This window comes from Eurosta solidaginis, chromosome 4, assembly GCF_040869045.1.
Source record: "Eurosta solidaginis isolate ZX-2024a chromosome 4, ASM4086904v1, whole genome shotgun sequence".
NCBI classification, from domain to species: domain Eukaryota; kingdom Metazoa; phylum Arthropoda; class Insecta; order Diptera; family Tephritidae; genus Eurosta; species Eurosta solidaginis.
This window is the reverse complement of record NC_090322.1, coordinates 44,689,307-44,704,600: the sequence shown is the minus strand read 5'-3', so window position 1 is coordinate 44,704,600 and position 15,294 is coordinate 44,689,307. Positions and strand designations below refer to the sequence as shown.

Sequence of the window (15,294 nt, the reverse complement as noted above, 5' to 3'; positions counted from 1 at the left end):
CGGGCGGACAGTAGGGGTGAGATGTTGGCGGATCAAATAGAAGAAACGACGTTCTGCACAATAAACGGAGACGCCCCCACACGTATGGTAGGAAGCTGTCACAGTTCGCCAGACATCTCAATCGTGAGCGCAGAACTCGTAAACTGCGTCAACTGGCAGCCGATGGTAATATTGGCATCCGACCACCTGCCTATACTTATTTCGCTCGAGCGTACCGCCGACTTCATCGTCACCGAAAAACGCACTTTCATAAACTTCAAAAAAGTAAAGTGGGAAGAATATAAATATTTTACAGACAACCTCTTTGCTGCCCTCCCTATCCCGACTGATGCCCGCCAAGGGGAGCGTGCCTTCCGTAAGGTCATTGAATCCGCCTCGGCATGTTTCATTCCCGCCGGGAGAATTCCCGAAATCCGGCCCACTTCCCGGCGGAGGCCGCAAACTTAGCGGGAGAACGTGACCTTATAAGACAGCTGGAACCAGGCGACCCCCAAATAAGGGATATAAACCAACGCATCAGATTGCTTATGGACGAACACAAGCGAGCAAAATGGGAGGAGTACCTAAGAGGTTGTAACCTCTCTACCGGTGTGGGTAAACTTTGGTCCACCGTAAAGTCCGTATCGAATCCGACTAAGCACAAAGACAAAGTTTCCATACCCCAGCGGGTTAGGGGATCAGAATATACCCGCGGTAGGTATGCCTGTCGTAAGAGGCGACTAAAATACCAGATTCAAGGGGCTGTGTAGCGCAACCTGTGAGGTTGCCAGCGCAATATATAGAATCTCCAAACCCAATTGTCAACCTCGCCTATCCGCGGCGAATCCTGTTTCACTAACAGACGAGGCTCTGGCGACCCCAAGCTCCTCATGGAACTTGGGGGTAGAGAGGGAGGGAATGGCCTGAAGGTTTAATGTGGCCACATAAATCGTTCCCGAGATGGTCGGGTTAGCACCTTAATGGTGCAATGGTACCGGAGCGTACCGGATTTGTATCCGGCAAAGGACCATCGCATCGATAACACTTCCCAAAGCCTTCGGGGAGCAACCTTATCGCTACAACAACAACAACAAAGTTTCCATGGGATTCAAGGGGTTGTGTAGCGCAATATATAGCTTCTCCAACCCAATTGTCAACCTCACCTTCGAGCGGCGAATCCCGTTTCACTAACAGACGAGGCTCTGGCGACCCCAAGCTCCTCATGGAACTTGGGAGTGGGGAGGGAGGGATTGCCTGAAGGTTTAATGTGGCCATATAAATCGTTCCCGAGATGGTCAGGCCAGCACCTTAATGGTGCTGTGTTACCGGAGCGTATCGGATCTGTATCCGAGAAAGGACCATCACATCGATAACACTCCCCAAAGCCTTCGGGGAGTAACCTAATCGCTACAACAACAACAACAACAAAGTTTCCATCGCCTTTGGCGACAAAGTGCTGTCGGATGCATCCTATGGTCGACAAAGATAGACGGAGAGCCAATAGACACGCACATAAACACAAATTCAGCGCGTCACCAATCACCATCACCGCTAAAGAGGTTGAGGACGCCATTGGTCGCGCTAAACCATCCAAAGCAGTGGGCCCAGACGGCAAAGCCATGCCGATGCTTAAAAGCCTAGGGAAAGAGGGTTTCAAATATTTAGCGCATGTCTTCAACCTGTCTCTTTCCACCTTTGTCATACCCGAGAAATGGAAAATGGCCAAGGTGGTCCCGCTACTAAAGCCTGGGAAACCAGCTAACATAGGTGAGTCGTATCGTCCGATATCTCTCCTATCGCCAGTAGCAAAGACGCTTGAAGCCATTTTGCTCCCTTATTTCCAAGCAAATTTGCAGCTAGCATCTCATCAGCATGGCTTCAGAAAACTCCATAGCACTACCACCGCGCTAAATGCCATTAGCACCCAGATAAATTGCGGTTTAAATCAATACCCCCACCATAGAATAGTACTCGTAGCGCTAGACCTATCAAAAGCTTTTGATACGGTCAGCCATGGCTCGTTACTGCAAGACCTGGAAGGGTCTACCCTCCCCCCATGTCTTAAAAGGTGGACCGCAAATTATCTGGGTGGTCGGCAGGCATCGGTGCAATTTAGAAACGAAACATCAAAACCAAGGAGAATTAAACAAGGGGTGCCACAGGGTGGTGTCCTATCCCCACTTTTGTTTAATTTCTACATATCTAAGCTACCTTCACCACCGGAAGGAGTCACAATCGTTTCCTACGCCGATGACTGCACAATAATGGCCACAGGCCTAGACCCAAAGATCGATGCGATTCCGCGACCTTATTTACAACATGGACGTCCCAAATGTCGACCATTTTGAACATCCACGTCGATGGCACTACGCTACCGACTGTCCTACACCCCAAAATCTTGGGTGTGACGTTTGATCAGGATCTACATTTTGGTGAGCACGCAGCCGCAATTGTTCCGAGAATTCAGAGCCGTAACAAAATCCTCAAATCCCTCGCTGGCAGTACCTGGGGAAAAGATAAAGAAACGCTCATGACTACATGCAAAGCAATTAGCCAGCCGATTACGTGCTACGCGTCACCCATATGGTCGCCAAGCCTAAAAATTACCCACTGGAAGAAACTACAGGCCTGCCAAAATACTGCTCTCAGAATCGCCACGGGCTGTCTTCTTATGTCCCCAGAACACCATCTGCATAATGAGCCGAGAATACTCCCCATCAGGGAGAGAAATGAGATGCTGACCAAACAGTTCCTGTTGAATACCCAGAAACCTGAGCATCCCAACAGACATCTGATTGATGAACCAGCACCGCCTAGGGGCTTAAGGAGTCGTCTCCGTAAGCATTTTGAGGAAATACGGCACCTGAGAACCCAGCCGTATGAAGCGAAAAAACACAAGCAGGTCCTTGGTGAACTCCATAAACAGGCGTCGGATCTTTATGCCGGGAATTGCCCGGTGAATCCAGTACTTAAAGAAAAGTATCCAAAACTCGCGGAAGAGGAACGCATACTGCCCAGGGAAACGCGTGTCACTCTTGCTCAACTTCGTTCTGGATACTGTAACAGGTTAAACTCTTACCTATCCAGAATCAACCCCGACATACAAAATGTATGCCCCGCTTGCAATGTGTCCCCACATGACACCAACCATCTCTTTAATTGTAATGTGGAACCAACGCCTCTAACACCCCTTTCCTTATGGTCCACCCCTGTTGAAACGGCAAGTTTCCTTGGACTCCCGTTAGAGGATATTGATGACAATTTGTGATCGGTCGCGGCTGTTAGGTGGGGTGAAGCATTGCTACAACAACAACAACAATGCATACATCTATTGAAAACTAATCTTTCGTTAAAAATATTAAACATTTCCTTAAAATTCTTCAAAAAAGTTTTATTTTTTGGTATTTTTGCATGTATCACTATCACTACAAATTATAAAACAAAGTCGCTTTTTCTGTCCCATGTCCCTTTGAATGCTTAAACCTTTAAAACTACGCAACGGATTTTCATGCGCTTTTTTTTAATTGATAGAGTGATTGAAGTTTGTAGATTGTATAATAGCATCCATTAAATAGTGGAGAAATACTGTTATTTTTGAAGTTTCTAATGTGATGTATATATGTACATATATGAGAGAAAGTGGTGTTAGTTACACTATTTATAACTCAAGAACGGATGAACAGATTTGGCTGAAAATTGGTGGAGGGGTAGCTTAGAACCAGGAGACAGACATAGGATAATGACCGTGATACCCCTAGAAAGTGTTTATACAAGAAGGATAACAAATGAAAGCTGTTGATGAGTGCTTTAGTACAGGGTAATTTTCATATCTGTTTGTGACTAGGGTCTTGAGATATAGGCCAAAACGTGGACCAGGGTAACACTAGGATGTGTTTTTACATTATGGGTATCAAATTGCAGCTGTTGATGTGTGCTTTAGTACAGAGTAATTTATACCGCTGGGTGACTAGGGTCTCGGGATATAGGCCAAAACGTGGACCCGGATACCCCTAGAATGTGTGTGTTATATGGATATCAAATGAAAACTGTTGCTCAGAGCTTTAAAGTAATTTTCATTGTGATATTCGATTTAGTCGCATCAACCTGGCAAAACTGATAAATATGCATGCGAAGCCGAAAAAAAGCATGAATTGATAATACCCACATACCTATTTACATACGTCCTATTCGATTTGTTTGAAATTTGGTATATAAATGTGCCTATATTAGTATTTACGATCCTTTTTCGGGGAAGTAGACCAGAGACGGGCTGGGAATGCGATTAGGACTAGGATTGGGACTGAGACTCGGAGTGGGACTGGAACTCGGAATGGGACTGGAACAAAATACATACCAACCTCTGGGACTGGCAATAAGGGATGAAGAAGAATGGGAAAAACTTGAGAGAAGAGAAAAGAGGGGAAGGATAAGGAGACTGAGAAAGAGATATAGTGAGACGAAAATAGAGATAGATGAAGCGAAAAAGACCCCCCAGCGGGTAAGGGGGTAAGAATATACCCGCGGTAGGTATGCCTGTCGTAAGAGGCGACTAAAATACCAGATTCAAGGGGTGTGTAGCGCAACCCTTCAGGTTGCCAGCGCAATATATAGCTTCTCCAAACCTAATTGTCAACCTCACCTATCCGCGGCGAATCCTGTTTCACTAACAGACGAGGCTCTGGCGACCCCAAGGTCCTCATGGAACTTGGTGGTCGGGAGGGAGGGGATGGCCCGAAGGTTTAATGTGGCCACATAAATCGTTCCCGAGATGGTCGGGCTGGCACCTTAATGGTGCTGTGGTACCGGAGCGTACCGGATATGTATCCGGCAAAGGACCATCACATCGATAACACTCCCCAAAGCCTTCGGGGAGCAACCTTATCGCTACAACAACAACAACAACAAGCGAAAAAGACGGAGGGAGGAGTGAATAAAATGATTAAGAAGTGAAGAGGGGAGGCCAGAGTTAGAGAGAAAAAGATTATTAACATGTACGCAGGTAGACCACATTTAGGACAGAACAATGTCTGACGGGTCTGCTGGTATATATATATAATATATATACATATATATTATATATTATATATATATATATATATATATTAAGTAATAAAAAGTATTTTAGCATCGAATAAAATCTCTGCATAGCCGTTTGAAATTCAAAATATTATTCTCTCCTTTGATATAATCAGGTAACGAGTTAAATATGTTAAGGCCCTTATATAATAAGGTGTTTTGGGTTGCAGTAGTGCGCTGTAATCTTAGTCGAAAGTCATTCGCATTCCGGAAAGTATATTGGTGTGTATCTCTAATATACTGAATGCAATTTGTTAAATACATCGGCGCCATGTTGTGTTTAATTTTAAAAATCATTATTAGTGCATTGAGCATCAGTTTTTACTCAATATTTAGCCATTTAAATGTTTCAAGCATGAGATTTATTAGGGTGTATTTGTGGCATTTTATTATGGATCTCATACAATTGTTTTGTAATTTCTGTATTCTTCCTGTCGTTGTTGTTGTAGCAATGTTTCGCCCCACCTAATAGCTGCGACCGATCACAAATTGTCATCAATATCCTCTAACGGGAGTCCAAGGAAATTTGCTGTTTCGACAGGGGTGGACCATAATGAAAGGGGTGTTAGAGGCGTTGGTTCCACATTACAATTAAAGAGATGGTTGGTGTCATGTGGGGCACATTGCAAGCGGGGCATACATTTGTTGATTCTGGATATGTAAGAGTTTAACCTGTTACAGTATCCAGAACGAAGTTGAGCCAGAGTGACTCGCGTTTCCCTGGGGAGTATGCGTTCCTCTTCCGCAAGTTTTGGGTACTGTTCCCTGAGTACTGGATTCACCGGGCAATTCCCGGCATAAAGGTCCAACGCCTGTTTGTGGATTTCACCAAGAACCTGCTTGTGTTTTTTTGCTTCATACGGCTGAGTTCTCAGGTGCCCTATTTCCTCAAAATGCTTACGGAGATGACTCCTTAAGCCCCTAGGCGGTGCTGGCTCATCAATCAGATATCTGTTGGGATGACCAGGTTTCTGGGTATTCAACAGGAACTGTTTGGTTAGCATCTCATTTCTCTCCCTGATGGGGAGTATTCTCGCCTGATTATGTAGATGGAGTTCTGGGGACATAAGAAGACAGCCCGTGGCGGTTCTGAGCGCAGTATTTTGGCAGGCCTGTAGCTTCTTCCAGTGGGTAGTTTTTAGGCTTGGCGACCATATAGGGGACGCGTAGCACGCAAACGGCTGGCCAATTGCTTTGTATGTGGTAATGAGCGTTTCTTTGTCTTTTCCCCAAGTACTGCCAGCAAGGGATTTGAGGATTTTATTACGGCTCTGAACTTTCGGAACAATTGCGGCTGCGTGCTCACCAAAATGTAGATACTGATCAAAATCACACCGAAGATTTTGGGGTGTAGGACACTCGGCAGCGTAGTGGCATTGACGTGGATGTTCAAAATGGTCGACATTTGGGACGTCCAAGTTGTAAATAAGGTCGCGGATGATTTAGTCGGTGATAATGCCAGGTTTCGCGAGGCGAAAAAACTGGAGAGATCAAGGAGGTAGCCGTTTATTCTGTTGCAAAGCTCATCGATCTGTGGGCCCGGGCCTGTGGCCATTATTGTGCAGTCATCGGCGTAAGAAACGATAGTAACTCCTTCTGGTAGCGAAGGTAGTTTTGATATGTAAAAATTAAACAAAAGTGGGGATAGGACACCACCCTGTGGCACCTCTTGTTTAATTCTTCTTGGCTTTGAGATTTCGTTTCTGAATTGCACCGATGCCTGCCGACCACCCAGATAATTTGCGGTCCACCTTTTAAGACATGGGGGAAGGGTAGACCCTTCCAAGGCTTGCAGTAACGTGAAATGGTTGACCGTATGAACAGCTTCTGATAGGTCTAGCGCTACGAGTACTGTTCTATGGTGGGGCTTCTGATTTAAATCACAATTTATCTGGGTGCTAATGGCATTTATCGCGGTGGTGGTGCTATGGAGTTTTCTAAAGCCATGCTGATGACAGGCTAGCTGCAAATTTGATATTGGGCGATATGACTCTCCTATGTTAGCTGGTTTCCCAGGCTTTAGTAGCGGGACCACCTTGGCCATTTTCCATTTTTCGGGTATGACAAAGGTGGAAAGAGACAGGTTGAAGACAGGTGCTAAATATTTGAAACCCTCTTTCCCTAGGCTTTTAAGCATCGGCATGGCTATGTCGTCTGGGCCCACTGCTTTGGATGGTTTAGCATGACCGATGGCATCCTCAACCTCTTTGACGGTGTTGGTAATTGGTGACGCGCGGAACTTATGTTTACGTGCGTGTCTGTTGGCCCTCCGTCTATTTTTGTCGACCGTAGAATGCATTATGTATTGTCGGCAGAAAGCGCTCGCGCATTTTTTCGCATACGACAGCACTTTGTCGCCAAAGGCGATGGAATCTTTGTCATTGTGCCTAGACGGATTCGATAGGGACTTTACAGTGGACAAAAGTTTACCTACACCGGCAGAGAGGTTACAACCGCTTAGGTACTCCTCCCATTTCGCCCGCTTGTGTTCATCCACAAGCAATCTGATGCGTTGGTTTATATCCCTTATTTGTGGGTCGCCGGGATCGAGCTGTCTTATAAGGTCACGTTCTCTCGCTAAACTTGCGGCCTCTGCCGGGAAGTGGGCCGAATTTCGGGAATTCTACCGGCGGGAATGAAACGAGCCGAGGCGGATTCAATGACCTTGCGGAAAGCACGCTCCCCTTGGCGGGCATCAGTTGGGATAGGGAGGGCAGCAAAGCGGTTGTCTGTAAAGGATTTGTATTCGTCCCACTTTCCTTTTTTAAAGTTAATGAAAGTGCGTTTTTCTGCGACGATGAAGTCGCCGGGACGCTCGTGCGAAATAAGTATAGGCAGGTGGTCGGATGCCAATGTTACCATCGGCTGCGAGTTGACGCAGTTTACGAGTTCTGCGCTCACGATTGAGATATCTGGCGAGCTGTGACAGCTTCCTATCATACGTGTGGGGGCGTCTCCGTTTATAGTGCAGAACGTCGTTTCTTCTATTTGATCCGCTAACATCTCACCCCTACTGTCCACACGCAAGTTTGAATGCCATAGATCGTGATGGGCATTGAAATCGCCTAAGATAATGCGATTGTTTCCAGTGAGTACGCCGCTGATATCAGGGCGGTATCCACTGTGGCAACAGGTGACAGGAGGGATGTAGATGTTGATGATTTCTAGATTTGCATCGCCCGACCGGACAGATAATCCTTGACGTTCTAAGACACTGTCCCTGCGGTCGATGTCAGGATCAAATATATGATATTGCACAGTGTGGTGTATGATAAACGCGAGGCCGCCTCCATTTCCGCTCTCGCGATCTTTTCTATGGACATTATACCCAGAACAGGTCTGCAATACAGATATTGCTGTGAGTTTAGTCTCTTCAATCGCAGCAATGCGGATGTTGCGCCGCTTCATGAAGTCGACTGTTATCTTCCCGGTTAATCCATTAAAGTTTAACTGCAGAATTCTGAAGTGCATAGGGGGAGACGTCTGGGAGTAAGTGACGGGTGACTACGCCTGGGTTGTGGAAGGCCAGAACGCGATTGCTGTTGAGGCCCTGATACTAGACGTCCTTGGGTAGGCATTGGGGTACCAGTATGCGGCCTGGCAATATGGCACAATGAAACTCGTCGGGGGGTTGCCGGCGAGGAGACCAGAACATCTAGGAAAGTGGCACCGTCCATGGCAGGAGCTGCATTGGGCGGATGTCGCAAGCGTATATATTCTGTGCTGGCAAACGGTGCAAAGGGAGGTAGGGACTAAGAGTCTGTTTCCCTGACCTACACGATTGCTGCCGGAAAAGAGGGGGGAGAAGACGGGGCCAAGGGCTGATGCTCAGCATTGCTACCGACTCTACTACGAAGGTAGTAGTTATGAGTGGTAGCAGCTGATTGAGTTGTTGGCGCCGTGGGGCGCGAGCAGCAGCGGGTACTTGTTGTGGCTTGCTGAGCAGCGGGGCTGCTGGAAGGTAGTGGGGGGGGGGGGGGGGGGGGCGCTTAGGCAGACTACAGGACGCCCTTGGGCGTGAACAGCAAGGAGCCACAAAAGATTTATAAAAGTTACGTGGACGTCTGGTTTTGGGGTCTAGCCCAGAACAACCTGTCCGATGCAACCATCCCTTACACGAGACACACTAACAGGAGTGTGACCATCCTAAAAAGATTCTTTTCCGGCAGATGCAGCAAAACCCTTTCTCAGGACCGGGATCAGGAGACGGACCCGGATTGGGTTCGATACCTTCCCGGAGCAAGAGAATATGGAGCAGTCCCGCTGTAAGGAGCTGCTGGGAGGATGACAATTTGTGGGAGGGACGCAACAAATTAAATGGGGTTACACTGAAATGGCAGTCCTTGGTCGGTAAAAATCCCGAGTCGCTCCGGTACATTGAACCGTCGGCCTTGGGAAGCGTATTCTTCCTATTTATATTCTTCCTATTTGTGATTGGTTACAAGATGTGTACAGAATTGTGGAACAGTATCCAAAATGTGGCTTTATGATTGTATTGTAATTTTTTATTGCTGTTAAAGTGTCTTATTTATTTCGTATTCTTCTTAAGAAGTTAATTTTTTTGCAATTTTTTTTTTACACAAATAATCCACGTGATTGTTTAGTTTGAGTTCATTGTCTATTATTACAGCTAGGTATTTCATATTGGTTACTTCTTCAATGGTAAGATTATTTATCACTAAATTCATTTCGCTATTTGTATTCATCACCATTACTTTTGTTTTCTGTTCATTCAATTTGATCCTATTTATTTTAAGCCCATTCATAATTTCATCTATATCACATTCTAACTTTCGTTTACATTCTTCCACTGTTTCTGCTTATGTATATACCAATGTATCGTCGGCCTACATTACCACTTCGGATTTTGATATCACTTTTTCTATATCATTTATGTAAATTATAAACAAAATTGCTCCCAGGATCGATCCTGTATGTATTCACATATGAAAAACTTGATTTTGTGGATCTTATTTTTGTTTGTTGTCTACGATTTGTAAGGTAGTCGTTAAACCAAAGCAGTTGTTTTCCTCTTATTCCATACATATACAGCTTTTTACAAGAATACCTCCGTCTGTTTTTTCAAATAAAAATAAATAAATGAAAGGCGCGATAACCTCCGAAGAAATTTTAGGCCGAGCTTCTCTTCCAATTTGCGTCGTGCTCCTTTTAATTTTTCCTACAAATTGGCGCGACGGGTCTTACTTATTTTATGCCGCCTCCGAACAGCATCTACAAGGCAGATGAGTTTTCACTGAGAGCTTTTCATGGCAGAAATGCAATCGAAGTGCCTGCCATACACTACCGAGGGGCGACCCCGCATAGAAATATGTTCTTCTAATTGAAAAAACTTCTTTCTAAAATTTTGATGTTACTTTGCCCGGGGCGTGAACCCAGGATCTTCGGTGTGGTTGGCGGAGCACGCTACCATCACACCACGGTGCCCGCAAATTATTTCAACTGCTATTTTAAAATAAATAGCGCTGCTATTATTGTTTTCCGTGGACGCTTCTTCCACTCTCTTACAACGAAGTTTATTGTACTTTCGCATGAATGATTCTTACAAAATCCAGACTGGTTTAGAGACAGAATTTAATTAGTTTCAAGGTACGTTTGTAGTTGATTTTTCACAACGCTTTACATTATTTTTTCAATTATCTTAAAAGTATTTATTGGACGAAACTCTTCAATTTTTTTTAAGATCGCGGGTTCGAATCGAGCTCAAGGCCTAACAATAATTTTTTATCATTATTATTGTTATGATAAATTTTTTCTTATTTGAAAAAATTTTTAAATTAGAATAGAAGAAAGAAAAAATTTAGACAACTGCCAAAGCTCGTTGTATAGATCCATTTCGGGAACTGCTAAATTCCTTCATCGGCAACGTTTAGGCGCCGCTGCTATAACCAATCAGCCATCACAGCGGTTTTTTGTTTGTCTTCATTAATCCTACTTCTATTCTGGTTCGTGCCAATTGATATTCACAACACTGCGACAACTGTTGCAGAATGGATGTGAAAATTGGACTTGTTTGATGACAATGCTGCCATAGTGTCATATTTTATTAACACTTTTTTCCCCGTACTGTGGGATGTATTAACAATTTGTGTGGTTATATCGGCCTACTGATTTGTAGGATCGCGGGTTCGAATCGAGCTCAAGGCCTAACAATAATTTTTTATCATGATTATTGTTATGATAAATAAAAGTGTCAATAAAATATGACACTATGGCAGCATTGCCATCAAACAAGTCCAATTTTCACATCCATTCTGCAACAGATGTCGCAGTGTTGTGAATATCAATTGGCACGGACCAGAATAGAAGTAGGATTAATGAAGACAAACAAAAAACCGCTGTGATGGCTGAATGGTTATAGTAGCGGCGCCTAAACGTTGCCGATGAAGGAATTTAGCAGTTACCGAAATGGATCTACACAACGAGCTTTGGCAGTTGTCTAAAAATTTTTTCTTTCTTCTATTCTAATTTAAAAATTTTTTCAATTAAGAAAAAATTTATCATAACAATAATAATGATAAAAAATTATTGTTAGGCCTTGAGCTCGATTCGAACCCGCGATCTTACAAATCAGTAGGCCGATATAACCACAAAAATTGTTCAATTTTTTTTGTTTTAGCGATTTCTTCAACCGGCACTACCAATGAGTCCTTGTTGTTGTTGTTGTTGTAGCGATTAGTTACTCCCCGAAGGCTTTGGGGAGTGTTATCGATGTGATGGTCCTTTGTCGGATACAGATCCGATACGCTCCGGTAACACAGCACCATTAAGGTGCTGGCCCGACCATCTCGGGAATGATTTATATGGCCACATTAAACCTTCAGGCCATCCCTCCCTCCCCACCCCCAAGTTCCATGAGGAGCTTGGGGTCGCCAGAGCCTCGTCTGTTAGTGAAACGGGATTCGCCGCTCGAAGGTGAGGTTGACAATTGGGTTGGAGAAGCTATATATTGCGCTACACAACCCCTTGAATCCCTACCAATGAGTCCTTCCATTCATTTGGTAATACTCCGCTCATTAATGAATGAGTTATTGAGTTTGTTAAGAAAGGCCCGAACACACTCCAGTTCTCCAAAATAATCTTTGGGCTCACATTATTCGCAATCTTTTTTATTTTTAAGTTGTTTCCAAATTGCTTTTAGTACCGCAAATTTGTATTTCTTTAAAATGAAAAGTTTCAGGACGATGATCAATATTGTTAATATACATATATTTATTTTTCAATTGAACGATCTATTAATTCGTTGCTCTCAATGAAGTATTTATTGAGCTTATCAGCTATTTTATTTTCATCACTTATTTCTTCGTTTTTATAAATTATAGCCTATTTCGTTTACATATTGTTGTTGTTGTAGCCATAAGGTTGCTCCCCGAAGGCTTTGGGGAGTGTTATCGATGTGATGGTCCTTTGCCGGATACAGATCCGGTACGCTCCGGTACCACAGCACCATTAAGGTGCTAGCCCGACCATCTCGAGAACGATTTATGTGGCCACATTAAACCTTCAGGCCATCCACTCCATCCCCACCCCAAGTTCCATGAGGAGCTTGGGGTCGCCAGAGCCTCGTCTGTTAGTGAAACAGGATTCGCCGCGGATAGGTGAGGTTGACAATTGGGTTTGGAAAAGCTATATATTGCGCTGGCAGCCTGAAGGGTTGCGCTACACACCCCCTTGAATCTGGTATTTTAGTCGCCTCTGACGACAGGCATACCTGCCGCGGGTATATTCTGACCCCCTAACCCGCTGGAGTATTAAATTTTTTAGTATTCTCCACATTTCTTTTTGACTTGTTGCGCTAACATGACGTTTGCTTTCTATTTGCTAAATGATTAAAAGTTATGGTAAGTCATGGTGCAATAAACTACGGTTTTATTGCGTCATCAGTAAAAGTCTAGAATAGCAGTCGACTGCTAATTCGCGTCCAAAAATATCGGGAGATGTCAAAAGACGCGTTTTTAATTTTGTTCCCACCCAATAGGGATTCACGGGATTGATAAGTGCAATACAAAGATGGCTTCAGAGCTTTCGCAACCCAATTGACAGCCTCATCTACGCCAGGGTAATCCTTTTACCCTGATGAATGTATCATACACATATTAGCAGGCGAGGCTCTTGTGACCCCAAAATACTCATGGAACTAGGGGGTGGGGCGGGAAGAACTAGAAGGTTTGATGTGGTCTTATTAATTGTTCGCGATGGTCGGGCCAGGACCTTAATGGTGCTTGTTACAGGAGCATACCGGATTTATATCCGGAAAAGGACCATCAACATCGATAAAACTCCCCAAAAGGAGTAAAAGGATAAAACTCCCATGAGGAGCTTGGGGTCGCCAGAGCCTCATCTAGTAGTGAAACAGGATTCGCCGCGGATAGGTGAGGTTGACAATTGGGTTTGGAGAAGCTATATATTGCGCTGGCAACCTGAAGGGTTGCGCTACACACCCCTTGAATCTGGTATTTTAGTCGCCTCTTACGACAGGCATACCTACCGCGGGTATATTCTGACACCGTTACCCGCTGGGGGACTTCGGAGAGTGGCTTTATCGTTAATACAATAAAAACCGTCCAATGCAGAAGTGTTTTGCGCAAAAGTACTATGGATCCCAAACCCAGTTTCGGAGAGAACCGGGATCATTTTTCGGTTATTCGTTAATATCTTTTCAAAGAATCAACATTTTTGTTTGCCGCTTTCGGATTAATAATACTAAGGTCAAGACGCGTATTTTGATACTTCTTAGCAGTCGACCGCTGTTCTAGACTTGTACCAAAATTATTATCATATTATCTACCTTTTTGGGTAGAGATCTTTTGAAAATGTATATATATATATATATATATATATGTCTATATGTATATATATAACCAGACATGACTTAGGATGTATAACCCGTACTATATAGATAGCTAAATATGTATATATACAGATATATCTACTTATACCATCATTCTGTCACTTGTATTGGGAGTTTTAGTGAATAAGCCTATTTACATATAATGCTTACCCAAGCATGCCACCAAATATTCCCTTCTGGTCCATCATTTGCGATCCATGTTCTGTTTGCATATGCCCTATAAATGCGTCGAAATAGAGAAATTTGGCCGGACAAAACATGCAACCTAAAGCAAAATATTGTTGATCCTCTGTAGCTGTGATGACCCCGCATTCTTTTGTACACAGACGAAATATATCCTCATCGCTTGTTGGTTGATACGGCAAAATACTCATCTTGAGCAAAAATTTATATTTGAATGTATATTCTTATTTTCACAAATTTGTTATTTTAACTATTTTCCGATAAATTTTCTCCTATGCTGGTATCGCCATTCGCTTATTATGTTTAGGGATGAACAGGAAAATCGTTTATATGATAGATACCATATCGATAAAAAATTTATATTTGAGTCATTACTTGAGTCGATACATATATGACCAAATCATATTGATTAGAATAAAAAATGCATTCTAGTTTAGCCATTTTTTTTCAAAGCCGACTAAGTCCTACCGTACCTTTAAATCAAAATAACTTAAGTCCAGGGTTGGATTTTATATAAGGTGCCACGATTTTCAAACTTTTGCTGATTTGTAGGGGTATCACAAATTTATCATCCGCAACTCTAGGAAACTCTTAGTTTATGAAATATATTGTAGTCCATAACAGCCAATCGTAGTGCGCTTTGCTAATGTATTTTATGACATAACTTACGAATTTTTTAGAGCTCAACGGCTAAAAAGTGAGTTTAAAGAAAAATGGTTAAAAATATCAGGGGTGGCTTTCCGTAATTCGATAGTCGACACTCGTTGATTCGATACTTCAAGTCGATATCGACACTCGATGATGCTATTTTAGTTCCCGTACCTTGGTATGATCTCTTTCGTTTGCAGACTTCAAAGTGTTTAGAAAGCTTTTTGGAACTACCGGAATATATTCTTTTATAAATAGCTTTTGTTTCTTAATCTCTGAAGAAAAATCATTCCCTAAATAATCACCAAAGCATAAAATTATAACTTTCAAAAAGGCAATTCGACACTTAATTTGGTATCGAACAGTATGTATCGAACGTTCGATACGACGCGGCGACAATTTGTGTTCAGCGCCAAATACACGACACGAACATTCCCGTTATGTCATGTTTCTGCGACCTTTTCTGTCGTGTATGGTGGTGTTTGCCAGTTCACGCAAATGTTCGTGCGTGTATGGCGAAATAGCTCATAATCGTTGTA

The 15,294-nt window shown here is 43.4% G+C and overlaps 1 protein-coding gene across 1 annotated transcript in view; it reads right to left on the bottom strand.

Moving 5' to 3' along the window:
* LOC137249668 (uncharacterized) overlaps positions 1-14,409 on the bottom strand; it is a 77,430-nt gene extending 63,021 nt beyond the window's left edge. Inside the window, exon 1 of the mRNA XM_067781393.1 lies at positions 14,075-14,409. Coding sequence (XP_067637494.1) covers positions 14,075-14,298 — 224 coding nt within the window. The 5' untranslated portion in view covers positions 14,299-14,409. The remainder of the gene's footprint in view (positions 1-14,074) is intronic.
* Between the last annotated feature and the right edge of the window lie 885 nt (positions 14,410-15,294).